The 15,946-nt window shown below is 45.9% G+C and overlaps 1 protein-coding gene across 1 annotated transcript in view; it reads right to left on the bottom strand.

The window, feature by feature from the left end:
- Nucleotides 1-15,946, bottom strand: part of mybbp1a (MYB binding protein (P160) 1a) — a 98,380-nt gene that overhangs the window by 79,640 nt on the left and 2,794 nt on the right. Inside the window, exons 2-5 of the mRNA XM_072589331.1 lie at nucleotides 13,090-13,185; nucleotides 10,976-11,059; nucleotides 5,707-5,781; nucleotides 4,250-4,357 (exon numbers count right to left, since the gene is read on the bottom strand). Coding sequence (XP_072445432.1) covers nucleotides 4,250-4,357; nucleotides 5,707-5,781; nucleotides 10,976-11,059; nucleotides 13,090-13,185 — 363 coding nt within the window. The remainder of the gene's footprint in view (nucleotides 1-4,249; nucleotides 4,358-5,706; nucleotides 5,782-10,975; nucleotides 11,060-13,089; nucleotides 13,186-15,946) is intronic.

Consider the following 15,946-nt stretch of genomic DNA (forward strand, 5'->3'; position numbering starts at 1 on the left):
CAATATCCTTTTTACCCAAGAGTCCACATTCAAGAAACTATACCGCAATCCAAGGTCTCTTTGTTCAGCAACACACCCCAGGACCTTCCCATTAAGCATACAAGTCCTGCCCTGATTTGTCTTTCCCAATGCAGCACCTCATATTTATCTAAATTAAACTATATCTGCCATGCCTTGACCCACTGGCCCATCTGGTCGAGATCCCGTTGTACTTGGAGGTAACTTTCTATGTTGTCCACTACATCCCCAATTTGGGGTCATCTGCAAACTTACTAAGTATACCTCCTATGTCCATATCCAAAGTAATTATATAAATGACGAAAAGCAGTGGATCCAGCACCGATCCTTGTGGCACTCCACTGGTCACAGGCCTCCAGTCTGAAAAGCAACCCTCCACCACCACCCTCTGTCTTCTACCTTTGAGCCAGTTCTGTATCCAAATAGCTTATTTTCTCTGTATTCCACGTAACCTAAGCTTACTAATCAGTCTGTCATGAGGAACCTTGCCGAATGCCTTACTGAAGTCCATATGGATCATGTCCACTGCTCTGCCCTCATCAATCCTCTTTGTTACTTCTTCAAAAAACTCAATCAGGTTTGTGAGACATGATTTCCCAAACAGAAAGCCATGTTGATTATCCTTCATCAGTCTTTGCCTATCCAAATACATATAAATCCTGTCCCTCAGGATTCCCTGCAACAACTTGCCCACCACCGATGTCAGGCTCACTGGTCTATAGTTTCCTGGCTTTTCCTTACCACCTTTTTTAAATAGTGGGACCATATTAGCGAACCTTCAGTCTTCCAGCATCTCACCTGTGACTATCGATGATACAAATATCTCAGCATGAGGCCCAAAAAAATCACTTCCCTAGCTTCCCACAGAGGACTAGGGTACACCTGATCAGGCCCTGGGGATTTATCCACCTTTGTGCATTTCAAGACATTCAGCACTTCCTCCTCTGTAATATGGACATTTTTCAAGATGTCACCATCTATTTCCTTACAGTCTATATCTTCCATGTCCTTTTCTACAGTAAACACTGATGCAAAATACTCGTTTAGTATTGCCCCATGTCCTGTGGCTCTGCACACAGGGGCTGCCTTGCTCATCTTTGAGGGATTTGATTCTCTTCCCAGTTACCCTTTTGCCCTTAAATGTATTTGTAAAAATCCCTTTAGATTCTCCTTAACCCTATTTGCTGAAGCTATCTCATGTCCCCTTTTTTGCCCTCTTGATTCTCCTCTTAAAATGTACTCCTACTGCCTTTATACTCTGGATTCACTCAATCTCTGCTGTCTCTATCTGACATATGGTTCCTTCTTTTTCTTCACCAAAACCTCAATTTCTCCAGTCATCCACCAGCCTTGCCTTTCATCCTAACAGGAACATACCATCTCTGGATTCTTATTATCTCATTTTCGAAGGCTTCCCATTTTCCAACCGTCCCTTTACCTGCAAGTATCTGCACCCAATCAATGTTTTGAAAATTTTTGCTTAATACCATCAAAATTGGCCTCCCTCCAATTTAGAACTTCAACTTTTAGATCCAGTCTATCCTTTTCCATCACTATCTTAAAAATAATAGAATTATGGTCACTGGTCCCAAAGTGCTCCCCCACTGACACCTCAGTCACTTGCCCTGCAGTATTTCCCAAGAGTAGGTTGGGTTTTGCACCTTCTCTAGTAAGTACACCTACATACTAAATCAGAAAATTTTCTTGTACATATTTAACAAATTCCTCTCCATCTAAACCCTTAACACTATGGCAGCCCCAGTCGATATTTGGAAAGCTAAAATCCCCTGCTACTACCACCTTGTTATTCTTACAGACAACAGATCTCCTTTCAGATTTGTTTCTCAATTTCCCGCTGAAGATTAGGGGTATATAGTATAATCACAATAAGGTAATTAACTCTATTTTATTTCTCAGCTCCACCCAAATGACTTCCCTGGATGTATTCCCAGGAATATCCTCCCTCAGCATAGCTGTAATGCTATCCCTTATCAAAAACGCCATTCCCCCTTCTCCCGTGACTCCCTTTCTATCCTTCCGGTAGCATTTCTATCCTGGAACATTAAGCTACCAGTCTCATCCATCCCAGAACCACATCTCTGTAATTGCCATGATACCCCAGGACCATGTCCCTAACCATGCCCAGAGTTCATCTGCCTTCCCTGTTAGGTCTCTTGCTTTGATGTAAATGCAGTTTAATTTACCTAATTTTATGCTTTGTTCCTGCCTGCCCTGTTTGACTTGCTCCTTTTCCCACCTGTAACTGTTGTGGCATCATTCCTGTTAACGTTTTTGCATCTTCGCCCATGCCTCTGGTACAGCTGTTTATGTCCTGTGACTAGAAGTCTTTGAACAAAAAGGTATCACAAACAAACAGGAAAGAGTCCTCAACTGATCTTCATACACATGCTATCCTCAAAGTATGCAGCTTGCCTCAGAGGGTGTCTTGCTATTAAGACTTCAATTTTTGCTTTAAGTGCCAAGTAGATTAGAAGCAATCATGGAGCGAAGTAGTGTAATGGATCTGAACTAATACAGTCAGCTAAAAAAGCAATTGATAACATACAGAGTTGCTGACTCATTACAGATGTTAATTAATATCATTTACTCTGACACTGAGTAATTTCTTGCCCTATAGCCAGGCCAGCAGTAGTCACTATTGTAATTTGCTTCCAGTCACTCCATATGCTCAGGGTATTCCCTCATAACTCCATTATCATTTTAAAAATGTCAATTAGATTACCATTCAGCTATCTAAACTCAAGGGAATAGATGTTGTCGCAATTTGGTTCACAGTTAAAACCTTTAAGTCCTGGCTCGTCTGTATTGTACCCTCTCACTCTGAAGTGAGGTAATGCAGCTTCCTTCATTTAAAGGTGGACAGTCCAGGAGCTATTTTTATTAGCTTCATAATTGTCCACTAGCTTAGTGATTTGCAACCAGGATATTCTAATTTCTCCACAGCCTGAGTCACACCATGATGAAAGTTTTCCGATTTGTCTTTCTTGGGTCTAACTTGAGTGAGCTGAAAATGTGTTGCTGGAAAAGCGCAGCAGGTCAGGCAGCATCCAAGGAACAGGAGAATCGACGTTTCGGGCATGAGCCCTTCTTCTAACTTGAGTGACCTTGCACTTGCCTGCATTGAACTTCATATTCAATAGTTTTGCTCACTTGCACATGTATGTGTCTAGCGTTTACAAACAGTTGGCTCACACTAATAAAACTTAGTGAATAAAAAAACAAAGAACTGTAGAAGCTGAAAACCTGAAATAGAAAGTTCTGGAGGTCAGGCAGCATCTATGGAGAGAAAACAGAATCAACGATTCTGTTTGAAGGAGGGTCACTGAGCTCACATATCCTGCAAGGCTTGCTGAGGTTCTCCAGAAATTTTTTGTTTTTACGTTGAATAAAAATTATTGTCCCTCTTTACATGGTTTCATCAGTGGATACTCTCAAATTCTCCACCCTGTTCATGGAGATCATTGGAGAAAAGTTTAGGGCACGGCACATTTCCAGAATAACTCCACTTATCATAGCTCCTGGACAGACTGCATTTCCATCATCCATTTGTTCTCTGTTAAATTGGAATTTGTTCTTTGTACTCTGGAATGTATTCCAGAGTACATCGTAGTCGGTGATTTTTGCAAATGATACAAAAGACTGACTGCGTACGTGCAATACGCAATGCACACACTCCCAGACAGTTCTGGACAAGGCAACACTGGAGTTGCAACAGCAATAAGCTTTAAAATAATTGTGTGGATAAGTATAATACCTAGAGTACTTATAAAGAGACACTGCTGGGACAATGTTAGTAAATGGGGGTAGACACACAAAATCTTGCAATCTGTAAATAAATCAACTATCAAGAAAATGCTATGTATCTAATTTCATACTGCAGCATTTGGCTTGAGATCCAATTTTTACCCATATACCTCAGAGCAAATTGCTAACCTATAACACATGTTTACTTCTAATTGTGTTTAATAATCTGTTGTGGATCAACTCATCAAATGCTTTGATATCCATTGTGATCACATTTGTGGACACTTCCCAACATCCTCCCCCACTCCACTCACAAAATTAGTGGCCCCCATCAAAGAAATTCAATAGGATTCAGGGGTGATTCCTAAAGAGTCTCTGATCAGCTCATAAAAACCATATGTTTACAAACTGAGCTATTCAAGAACATTACAATGAACACATTTCACTGATATAACATAAGCCTTACCTCAGACAAGATGTCCATCAGAGTTTTGTAGGGCAGATCCGAGAGATGATGTCTAAGCGGAGCAAGGCTCTGCAGCAATTGGATCGACTGCAGAAGTACATTCGGCTCCTAGCAACAAACAATTTTGAAACACTTCATTTATTCATGCACGAGTAAACTAAATTACAGCCCCAAACACCAGCCACTTTGCCAAGAATGCCACAATTGAATTACAACACAATTACTTATACACATGAGCATTCAAGGTCAGGTACTGGAAACATGCATTAGTGGTGTAACAAGAAAGAATCTTTAGAAAACATGACGAAAACTGGCAGGATACGCAATTATGACAAATCAAAGGGTAAGCGTAAATAGAGAAACTATGGGATATATTATTTACAATAAAACCAGTGCTTTGCTGAAAGGGCAGCAAGAGGGAAGGAGAAAGAATAGATGTCAGGCATGAGTTAAGTGACCGTGCAGCATAATGACAGATTTAAAGGTGGAACTAAAGGGAATCAAGGAGCTGTGGTTCACACAACACAAACGATGGAGTAGCAGCCACAGATCAAAGGAAACAAGTTAAAAAGAGTTGATGCCACAGAAAATGGGTTAAATCAGGTTAAGAGATGATGGCAGTAGGCAACTGCACCCAAGGACAGAAAGGGTATCAATGGTGAGGGACTGCACTTGCACAAAGAGCATTCATAGCCGGTTTCTCTCCCTGAAGGACAGTACTGAACCAGATGGATTTGTAATGACAATCTTAAAGGTTTATGGCCACTTTTACTTATGACCAACTTGGTTTGATTTTCATTCATGTTGGTTTCTTCCACTCTCTTTTTGCTTTCAATATAAATTTAATGACTGTCATGATGCATTTAATTGATGGAATCCTCCATGTAAATAATGGAGAACTCCACAGTAGTTTACAGCTCTTGCAAGAACTTTAATGTATAAGAAAGCCCCTAAAAGACTTCAGAGAAGTAGAACGAAACATTGGAGGAGATTAAAATCAGTGGGTTCAGAAGGGTAGAGTGTTGAGGAATTTAGGAATTCCATTAAGCGTGTTATGATTTTTACTGTTATGAGTCCTAAATGGGCTTTTTACTGAATCGTTTCTACATTCTGCCAGAATAATGCAATCAAGAATAATCTTAGTTTTTAAAAAAAGGCAAATGCAATCCACAACAATAATGGAAATGTTTGGTAAATAAGAATGGCTGGTAAACTTGAATGGTAACTTGTTACATATGAATAAGTTGACTTAAGATTTATACTGGATTGTCACTAGACTAGTGGTTAAACATTAATGGATAATGGCTGAGATTTCACAGCATAATTGTACAGAGAATCAAAGCAAAATTTTAATACCCAGGGTTGATTCAGAAAAGCACCATTAAGTGAATTTGAAACACTTTTTCATGTTAGCTGCCACTCATTTTTCAGAGGAATTTAGAAACGTTGCAATTTACCTTTGTGAGTCGGCCTGACTGTGAAAGTGCCAAGACGCCAAACAGACCTCCAAATGCAGCATTCCTGATCAATGTCTGGAACAAAAAAATACAGCACAGAGTTATCCAGACTTGCACTGATTTTCTAATCAATTGTACATTCCGTTCTTCCTAGTCACGTCCTTTGCATCGACTTATTGGTGGGTAACATTGGAGACCTGCCACACAAACTGTCTGCTAGCAAGTTCTACATATAACCAAGTACCAATCAAATGGTCAATTGTGTAGACAAAAACAGTATATCACCTGGAGCCCAGGCCCAATTTACTGTCACTAGATCATTCTTTAGAATGTTGATTTTTCTCTCTGATCCCAACTATTAATCATACTAACAGGGACCTCATGTCACAAACAAATAAAACTGACACAAGTAATACTGATCCTACCAGGTAGATTCCAACCACACCAGATACTTGAATGAGAATTTTGCTGAGGCAAGTCACGTACGAATATTTCACAACACACAACCAAATAAATGTCATGCTTGGAAACACTGGTTGTCTGGAACTGTTTTTAACAGGTCTGCCAAAGACACGGTGTGCCAACATACTATAAGCACCCCAAATGAATACAGTATCTTCTCCATCCTGAGTTTACAATTAATCTTGAAAATGATTGGAACCTATGTTTTGGAATGGAGGAGTAAAGACTATTAGAAGTGCAGCATGCTTTTTGAACTCTAAAATTAAAGAAAGATGCTTACAGAAACTAAAATAAACACAATTAATAAAACAGCTTACCATCATAGAGTCCTACATCACTGGATATGGCCACTGAACCCACCATTATTGTCACCTCCATTGTTGCTTACCTCATTCATCTGCTTGTTTGACTTCAGGACTGAATAAGAAGAAATTCCCTCCAAGTAATATCGGCAGATAGTATTTCAATTGTTGATCCATCCAAATTCAATCCCTCTCCCTGGCAACAGTCTGAGGTTAACCAAATCAGTTTGCAACGTTTGATTCTGAGGTAAGCTTCCAGAGCCACAGAATTGTCACAGCACAGAATGAAACCATTGTGCCCATCATGTCTATGTTGGCCCTCAGAGCATTTTAAATTAGTTTCAATCTCCTGTCTTTGCCCCACAACCTTGCACATTATTTAAGTAGAATTAAATCATCCAAAGCCCGCGCAAAAGCCTGATTGCACCTGCCTCTACCACACTTCCAGGCAGTGCACTCCCCAACTAGCTGCTGTATGAAAAATCATTTTCTCATCTCACGTTTGCTTTTTTCACTTTAAAACTGCGCCGTCTGGTTTGTGATCCTTTAATATTTTCTCACTATGCCCAGACTTGTCATGATTTGGAAGATCTCTATCAAATATCCTGTTAAGTCTTTTGCTCTCCAAGGAAAAGAGTCCCATATTCCCTAATCTTTCTTCATACTGAAATGTCTTCTCCTTGGAACAATTTTCCTAAACCTCTCTGTACTCTGGCCAATGCATTCACAACCTCCCTATGGTATGGCACCTATAAATGTACATGATATTCCAGCTGAGGTCTAACTGGTATCGTCTATACATGAATCATAACCTCCCTGCTCTAGTACTATATGCCTTTTATTTTTTGAATACTGCATGCTTTTCTAAACAGCTCTCTCCAGCTGTGCTGCTACATTTAATGACTTTAATGGATACAATCAGGTTTCTCCACATATGCACACCCATTAAAAAGTACCCTTCATTTTCTACTGTTTCGGTGTTTAACCAAAGTGTATCAACTCAAAAGTCTCCACATTGAACTTCATCTGCCACTTATCTGCCTGCTCCACCAACTTGTCAATGCCTTCTTGAAATTCTACACTGTTGTCCTCAGTTTCAGAATTCATTCAAATTGTGTTGTCTGCAAACTTTGAAATTGTCCCATGCATCAAGACCCAGATCATTTATATCTCAATAAAAGCAAGAGTACCAATGCCAACTCCTAGGGATCTCCACTACAAACGTTCTTCCATTATACTGCTTGCCATCCCTCATATTCATGCCATCACTAGCACCACCTATTTCCTTCACAGTAATATTGCCTGACATTGCCCCATGACCTTTACCAATGCACTCCTAAACTGTTAGCCAAATTCAAGACTCCATGAACTTGAGACCATGCTAAATGCTGGTGCCTGTACAATAATTTGCAGCAAATCCCTTTTCCCTCATCGTCCTCTGCTTGATGACTCACATTGCCTACTGGCCAAGCAACATCTTGATCTTAAAATGTTCAATCTTTTCAAATTCCTTGCTGACCCTGCCACTTAGTGTCTGTCACTTTCTCCAACACCAAGATCCTCTGTGATATCTGTGCTTCTCTAACTCTTCTCTTCAGGGTTCCTATGTGTAATCACTCCACAGTTGGTTCCTGTGCCTTCAGTTCCTCCCTAAACCTCTCTGCTTTCTCTACCCAATTTTCTTCCTTTAAGATAATCCTTAAAATATCCCTGTTTGACCAAACCTTTGGTTAGCTGACCTAATATCTACTTATTTGACTTGGTATCATCTTTCATTTTATAATATTCCTGTGGGGCACCCAACTTTAGTTAAAGACGCTATATAAATAAACATTGTGGCTTATTCTTGTGGGAAAGACATAACTAAAGACCATACATAAAAGACAAACGCCAAGAAATCAAACAGTAAATTTAGAAGGAACTTCATCTATAAAATTTAGATTAGATTACTTAGTGTGGAAACAGGCCTTTCAGCCCAACAAGTCCACACTGACCATCCGAACAGCAACTCACCCAGACCCATTCCCCTACATTTATCCCTTCACCTAACACTACGGGCAATTTAGCATGGCCAATTCACCTAACCTGCACATTTTTGGACTGTGGGAGGAAACCGGAGCACCCGGAGGAAACCCACGCTGACATGAGGAGAATGTGCAAACTCCACACAGACAGTTGCCTGAGGCGGGAATTGAACCCAAGTCTCTGGCGCTGTGAGGCAGCACTGCTAACCACCATGCCGCCCACCAAAATGTTAGGATGAAATTCACCAGCATTGGGAGTGGTCAAGGTGAACAGTTTAGATGCATTTTAGGCTAAGCTAGACAAGTATTTGGGAGGAAGGGAAAAGGTAATTTCATCGGTTGAGGTCAAACCACCAAATAAATTTAAGTGAGGCCCAAGTTGGGCTGAATGCCCTGCTTCTGAACTATATAAACCAGATGCCCTCATAAGAACAGGTATGATGCTCAACTCATTGATTGCCAGTTCCGAAGTGCCACAGCAAGAAACCGTAATGACCTCCTCAGGAGACAGACTTGGGATGCAATTGATAGGATACCCTTCGTTCTCCAATATTCCCCGAAGTGGAGAAACTATGCCATGGTCTTCGCAGGCTGCAACACGTTATCGATGAGGATGAGCACCTCGCCCAGACCTTCCCTACACCTCCACCTCTAAACAACCACCATAACTTAAACAGACCACAAGCAGACTGCCCAGCCTTCAGGACAACATCGACCACAACACCACACAACCACATTGCAAACATTACAAGAAGTGGCTAGCACTGCTGCCTCACAGCACAGACACCCGGGTTCAATTCCCGCCTCAGGTGACTGTGTGGAGTTTGCACATTCTCCCCGTGTCTGCGTGGGTTTCCTCCGGGTGCTCCGGTTTCCTTCCACAGTCCAAAAATGTGCAGGTCAGGTGAATTGGCCATGCTAAATTGCCCATAGTGTTAGGTGAAGGGATAAATGTAGGGGAATGGGTCTGGGTGGGTTGCGCTTCAGCGGGTCAGTGTGGACAAGTTGGGCCGAAGGGCCTGTTTCCACACTGTAAGTAATCTAATCTAAGTGATAGATACCATCATTATACGAGGGGACACCATCCACGGCAGACACGGCAGGTACTCATGTGACTCGGCCATGAGTACCTGCAGGCAAAGATGCCCTGAGGCATGGCATATTGGCGAGACCAGACAGACCCGGCTACAACACATTAATGCACACTGCGCAACAATTGCTGGACAGGGTATTCCCTCCCAGTCGGGGAACACTTCTGCGGTCAGGGACATTCATCCATGGATCTTCAGGTGACCATCCTCCAAGGCGGACTCGGGATACACAATAACGCAGAGTGGCCAAGCAGAGGGTGATACCCAAGTTTGGTACCCATGAGGGTGGCCTTAACCGGGACTTTGGATTCATGTCACACTACAGGTGACCCCACCACATTATACACTCTCTCACTCACATACATACACAAACTCTTACATACTTACACAGATCCTCTCTCATACACACAAACTTATGCACGCCACACACACATGCACACACCTCTCACAGGCTTATACTCCATCACACTCTCACACAAACTTTACCAAGCATACACACATACAATCACACACTCTCACACGCACACTCTCATACAGACATTCACACTCTCTCTCTCACGCATGCACACACATATAAGTCTATGGGGTGAATTTGTATTTGCAGAATGTATTTGTCGATACATTCTATTTTGTTCAAAAAGCGCACAACCTGCAGGCAGTCAATCTATGTAATATTTTATAAATTCCACTTTGGAAATAGAACCAGTCTGACTCAAGATTGGGATACAGACAGACTCTAACCTCAATGCATTGTCTGAGCTGTGATGTCACTTTTTTTTAAAATAAAAGCTTGTTATCTCGAGAATATTACTTAAAAGTTGTTCTCGGATTCACATATTAATGAACCAAAATCCACAACCAATTCTAAAAGGTGAAATACTTAGCAGCAATCTAGATTTGTTTAATATATCATTTCAGTCGCATGACGATGTCATCTTTTGCTATAAATTCTGTGTCTTATGGTCCTGCTCCACAGCTACCTGATGAATCAGCAGCACCCTGAAAGCTAGTGCTCCAAATAAACCTGTTGGGACTATAAGCTGGTGTGTGATTTTCAACTTTGTCCACCTCAGCCCAACACTGACTCCTCCTGATCATATATAATCTAGAATACACGTTTCAAATTTTACATTTTCACCACTCTAAAAATGTCTGAAATCAAGCAAAATGTGGCATGTTCCATCCTTGAAGAAGCTTTCAATTGCAACACTTTCAAAATTGCTGTTGGTGGCCCCGGCTGTTTCTGAAACCTGAACCAATAGTTTGCATTGGGGTGCTGGTTACAGGCTTACTAAACAGGTATGCAAAATAACTCCATGCTTCTTCCTCATCAGCTGCTGTTGCTACGTCCAAAGCCAAGTATAACTGAGAATCGGATACTGCCACTCACCTTCTTTGCTCTTGTTATATTATGTTTCTCTTTGATTTTCTTTAGGACTGTCTGCAAAGGGATATCCTCATTGCAACGCAGGAGCTGTTGGAAAATAAATTAGCAAGATGTTACAACTAGTGAAGGATTGTATTCAATGTAAAAATGGAAGAGCACATTCATACATCAATTGTTATTTGGATCATTGCCTCAGTCACACTCATTGTACTGTCCTAAAGTCCTACATGAAACTACATTCTATTGTTTCACAAAGAGCATCTCGCGACTGGCTCAGGCACTCCAAGTATAAAAATGCCAAATCCTATTCCCACGAGAAAGTGAGGACTGCAGATGCTGGAGATCAGAGCCGAAAATGTGTTGCTGGAAAAGCACAGGTCAGGCAGCATCCAAGGAGCAGGAGAATCGACATTTCGGGCATGAGCCCTTCTTCAGGAATGAGGAAAGTGCCCTGACCTCTCCGCCCCTACCCCCACTCCGGCCTATCACCCTCACCTTAACCTCCTTCCACCTATCGCATTCCCAACACCCCTCCCCCAATTCCTCCCTCCCTACATTTTATCTTAGCCTGCTTGGCACACTTTCCTCATTCCTGAAGAAGGGCTCATGCCCGAAACGTCGATTCTCCTGTTCCTTGGATGCTGCCTGACCTGCTGCGCTTTTCCAGCAACACATTTTCAAATCCTAATCCCACCCTGGCTTTTTAATAGACTCTGTCCAAGTTTGGCAAGTGTTCACAATAGTAGAAACAACATTTTTACTTCTGATGGAATCAACAACCTTCATCAAAGAAATTTTGTCTCTTTGATGTAATAAACCATCCAACTGAGTTTCACAGAAGCAGTGGCTAAACAAAAAATTGCACTGAACCAGAGAAGATGCTCAGATAAGTCACTGAAGGTTCGTCTGGAGGACTATACAAGGATAAGAAGGGGAACAAGGCAATGGAAAACAAGGATGAAAATTTTTACCCACCATATTGTCGAATCTGGAGCCACTGAGAATAGGAGTAATGGATGGTCAGAGCCGGATGCAGGAGATAAGCAGCCAAGTTCTGAATGAGTTCAAGTTTAAGAATGGTGGAAGCCATCCAAGACTGCAGCAATAAAGACCAGAAGATACAAAGGCACTGCTGAGGATTTCAGCAGGAGATTGCTAGGGTTTGTGCTTGCCACAGGCTATGTCAAAACATGGGAGGAGGGATTCTTGGTGATTGAATGGATGCGATATCATATACTAAATGGCAGAACCCTTTGTAGTGTCAATATACAGAGGGATCTGGACGTACAGGCCCACAGTTCCCTGAAAGTGGATATACAAGTGGATTTGGGGGCCAAAATGGCATTGGTCAGTGCACAGAGATCGAAAATTGAAGTGTCATATTGCAGTTGTATAGAACTTTAGTTCAGTCACATTTAGAATACTGTGTATAGTCTGGTCACGATACTGTCAGAAAGATATGATGGTTTTGGAAAGGATACAAAAATGATTTACCAGGATATTGCCTGGTTTGGAGGGCACTAGTTCAAAGGAAAAATCAATCAAACTTGGTTTGTTTTCACTTGGATGTTGCATGACGAGAGGTGACCTGATAGAATTTTGCAAAATTATGAGAGGCCTGGAATGGATAGTTGGAGATTTTCTCAGGGTAAAAATGTCAGTTACTTAGGGATATAGGTTTAAGGTAAAAGGGGGGTAAGTTTAAAGGAGAGTCAAGTTTTTTTTACACAGAGAGGGTGGTAAGTGTCTGAAATGCACTGCCAGAGCAGGTGCTGGAGGCAGATACAATAGCAATGTTAAGAGGAATCTTCACAGAAATATGAATAGACAAGGAATAGAGAGAAATGGACCACAGAGGCAAATGGTTTTTAATTTAGAATGGCATCATATGTCAGTGCAGTCTTGGTGGGCTAAAGGGCCCATTCATGTGCTATAAACGTCTTTGATCAGCAGCGACAACTGAATCAAAGAGAAATAGCGTAGGGGCCTTGTGCTTCAGTCTGTTGTCACGCTTTGCAATTCCAGGACCAGAAGTTAAATTCCTCGAGTGCTGTACTCAGTCTGCCAGCTGTAATAGCTCCATGTGCAATAAACGTTTGTTAAACTGAGAGACTGACCTGTGCCAGGGCCAAGCTGAAGCCCGGACGAGCTGCTTCACGGGTTGCTGCCAGTCCGTTAATTAGTCGCTTGATTGCATACTGTAACTCATCATCCTGAAAACAGATAGGGAATGTTACTAGATATTCCTGCTGGAATGTGTCCCTAATAGACTAACCCCAGCTATAACCTTTAGTGGCAAATTGAGAGATACTTCTAGCAACTAAATAAAAGGAACACTGAATGAAAGAATGCTCTAACAGAAGGATGACAGACTGCCTGGGGAATAACAGATGGTGAGTTGGGCAGGTTAGCTCAAGGAGACGGATGGATTGGAGAAGTGAACAGGTGACCAGGGATGTTTCTGGGGAATATGTGCTTCAACAGTGACCCTGGGTGGTGTAACCAGTCCCTGATCCCATAGAGTATCCTCAAACCAGAACCTTCACACCTGTACATGGGTCGAACACAGGGTTACCTATATACGAACTGGATCTCCTGGTTCCTTCACCTCTTGTGATTCTCACCCTCTGGTCAGCTTCCCCCTCACTTCTGACATACCCCAGTCACCCAGCTCACCCTGCACCTCACCAAATGAGCCCGCAGTTCTCAACTCTCCTACCCAGCTTTCCCCTAATCTCCTCACGCTGCTCTCAATCTCAGCCTTCCATTTCTGCACACTTCTACTCACCTCTCTCCGGCTCCCTGCATTCACCAGTCTTGCAACTCCCTCACCCAGTATCCAGATCTCTCCCCGCTCACCACCTCGCATTTTCTGTCTCTGTCTTTCTCTCCCCTACAATTCCCACCAGACTCACTCATGCCCCCATCAGGGTCAGTCGCCTGCTCCGCTCTGAACTGGCTCTCTCTCCTCCTCCCCCCCTTGACAAACACCAAGCTTTCTTCCCCAACTGCACCAAGTGCTCTTCTTTCAATCCCCCCTACCCTATGTGCTCCTTCTCCTACTTCTATCTAGCCCCCTCAGATTTCAACCTGTCTTTACATCATCCACCCTCCACCCCCACACTCCCCCAACTCCCATGCCCCTCCCTAACCCCCATCCCATTGACCCTCTGCCACATGCTGCCAACACCTCCACACTGCCCATTCCTCTCCCCTTTCACACCCCTATCCCATGTTCCTCTGTCTCAACTCATCCCATAAAGCTCCCTCCCCATTGCCCTTCCACTCCTATACCACGCCCCCTCCCCTCACCCATGCTCCTCCTCCACCCCACGCCCCCCCCCCGACCCCACCACCACCCCCACGCCGCCCCCCGTCCACCCCACGCCGCCCCCCCGTCCACCCCCACGCCCCCTCCCCTCACCCATGCTCCCCGTCCACCCCACGCCCCCTCCCCCTCACCCATGCTCCCCCTCCGCCCCGCGCCCCCTCCCCTCACCCATGCTCCCCCTCCGCCCCGCGCCCCCTCCCCTCACCCATGCTCCTCCTCCGCCCCCTCCCCTCACCCATGCTCCTCCTCCGCCCCCTCCCCTCACCCATGCTCCTCCTCTGCCCCCTCCCCTCACCCATGCTCCTCCTCTGCCCCCTCCCCTCACCCATGCTCCTCCTCCGCCCCCTCCCCTCACCCATGCTCCTCCTCCGCCCCCTCCCCCTCACCCATGCTCCTCCTCCGCCCCCTCCCCTCACCCATGCTCCTCCTCCGCCCCTCCCCTCAACCCATGCTCCTCCTCCGCCCCTCCCCTCACCCATGCTCCTCCTCCGCCCCCTCCCCTCACCCATGCTCCTCCTCCGCCCCTCCCCTCACCCATGCTCCTCCTCCGCCCCTCCCCTCACCCATGCTCCTCCTCCGCCCCTCCCCTCACCCATGCTCCTCCTCCGCCCGCGCCCCCTCCCCTCACCCATGCTCCTCCTCCGCCCCGCGCCCCCTCCCCTCACCCATGCTCCTCCTCCGCCCCGCGCCCCCCTCCCCTCACCCATGCTCCTCCTCCGCCCCGCGCCCCCTCCCCTCACCCATGCTCCTCCTCCGCCCCGCGCCCCCTCCCCTCACCCATGCTCCTCCTCCGCCCCCGCGCCCCCTCCCCTCACCCCATGCTCCTCCTCCGCCCCGCGCCCCCTCCCCCTCACCCATGCTCCTCCTCCGCCCCGCGCCCCCTCCCCTCACCCATGCTCCTCCTCCGCCCCGCGCCCCCCTCCCCTCACCCATGCTCCTCCTCCGCCCCGCGCCCCCTCCCCTCACCCATGCTCCTCCTCCGCCCCGCGCCCCCTCCCCTCACCCATGCTCCTCCTCCGCCCCGCGCCCCCTCCCCCTCACCCATGCTCCTCCTCCGCCCCGCGCCCCCCTCCCCTCACCCATGCTCCTCCTCCGCCCCGCGCCCCCTCCCCTCACCCATGCTCCTCCTCCGCCCCGCGCCCCCTCCCCTCACCCATGCTCCTCCTCCCGCCCCACGCCCACCCTCCACCACACGACCCCTCCCCTCACCCATGCTCCTCCTCCACCCCACGCCCCCTCCCCTCACCCATGCTCCTCCTCCCACCCCACGCCCCCCTCCCCCTCACCCCATGCTCCTCCTCTCACCCCCCACTGCCTCCCCTCCCCTCTCACCCATGCTCCTCCTCCACCCCACGCCCCCTCCCCTCACCCATGCTCCTCCTCCACCCCACTGTCCCTCCTCCCCTCACCCATGCTCCTCCTCCACCCCACGCCCCCCGCCACCGCCACGCCCCTCCTCCACCCGCACCGCCCCCCCTCCCCACCCCACGCCCCCCTCCCCTCACCCATGCTCCTCGCCTCCCCCCCCCCACCCCATGCTCCTCCCCTCCCACCCCCACCCCATGCTCCTCTCCTCTCTTCCCCCCAATGCTCCTCCCCTCTCCCCCCCCCACGCTCCTCTCCTCTCCCCCCCCCCACTGCTC

Source organism: Chiloscyllium punctatum, chromosome 19 (assembly GCF_047496795.1).
Source record: "Chiloscyllium punctatum isolate Juve2018m chromosome 19, sChiPun1.3, whole genome shotgun sequence".
Taxonomy (NCBI): Eukaryota; Metazoa; Chordata; class Chondrichthyes; order Orectolobiformes; family Hemiscylliidae; genus Chiloscyllium; species Chiloscyllium punctatum.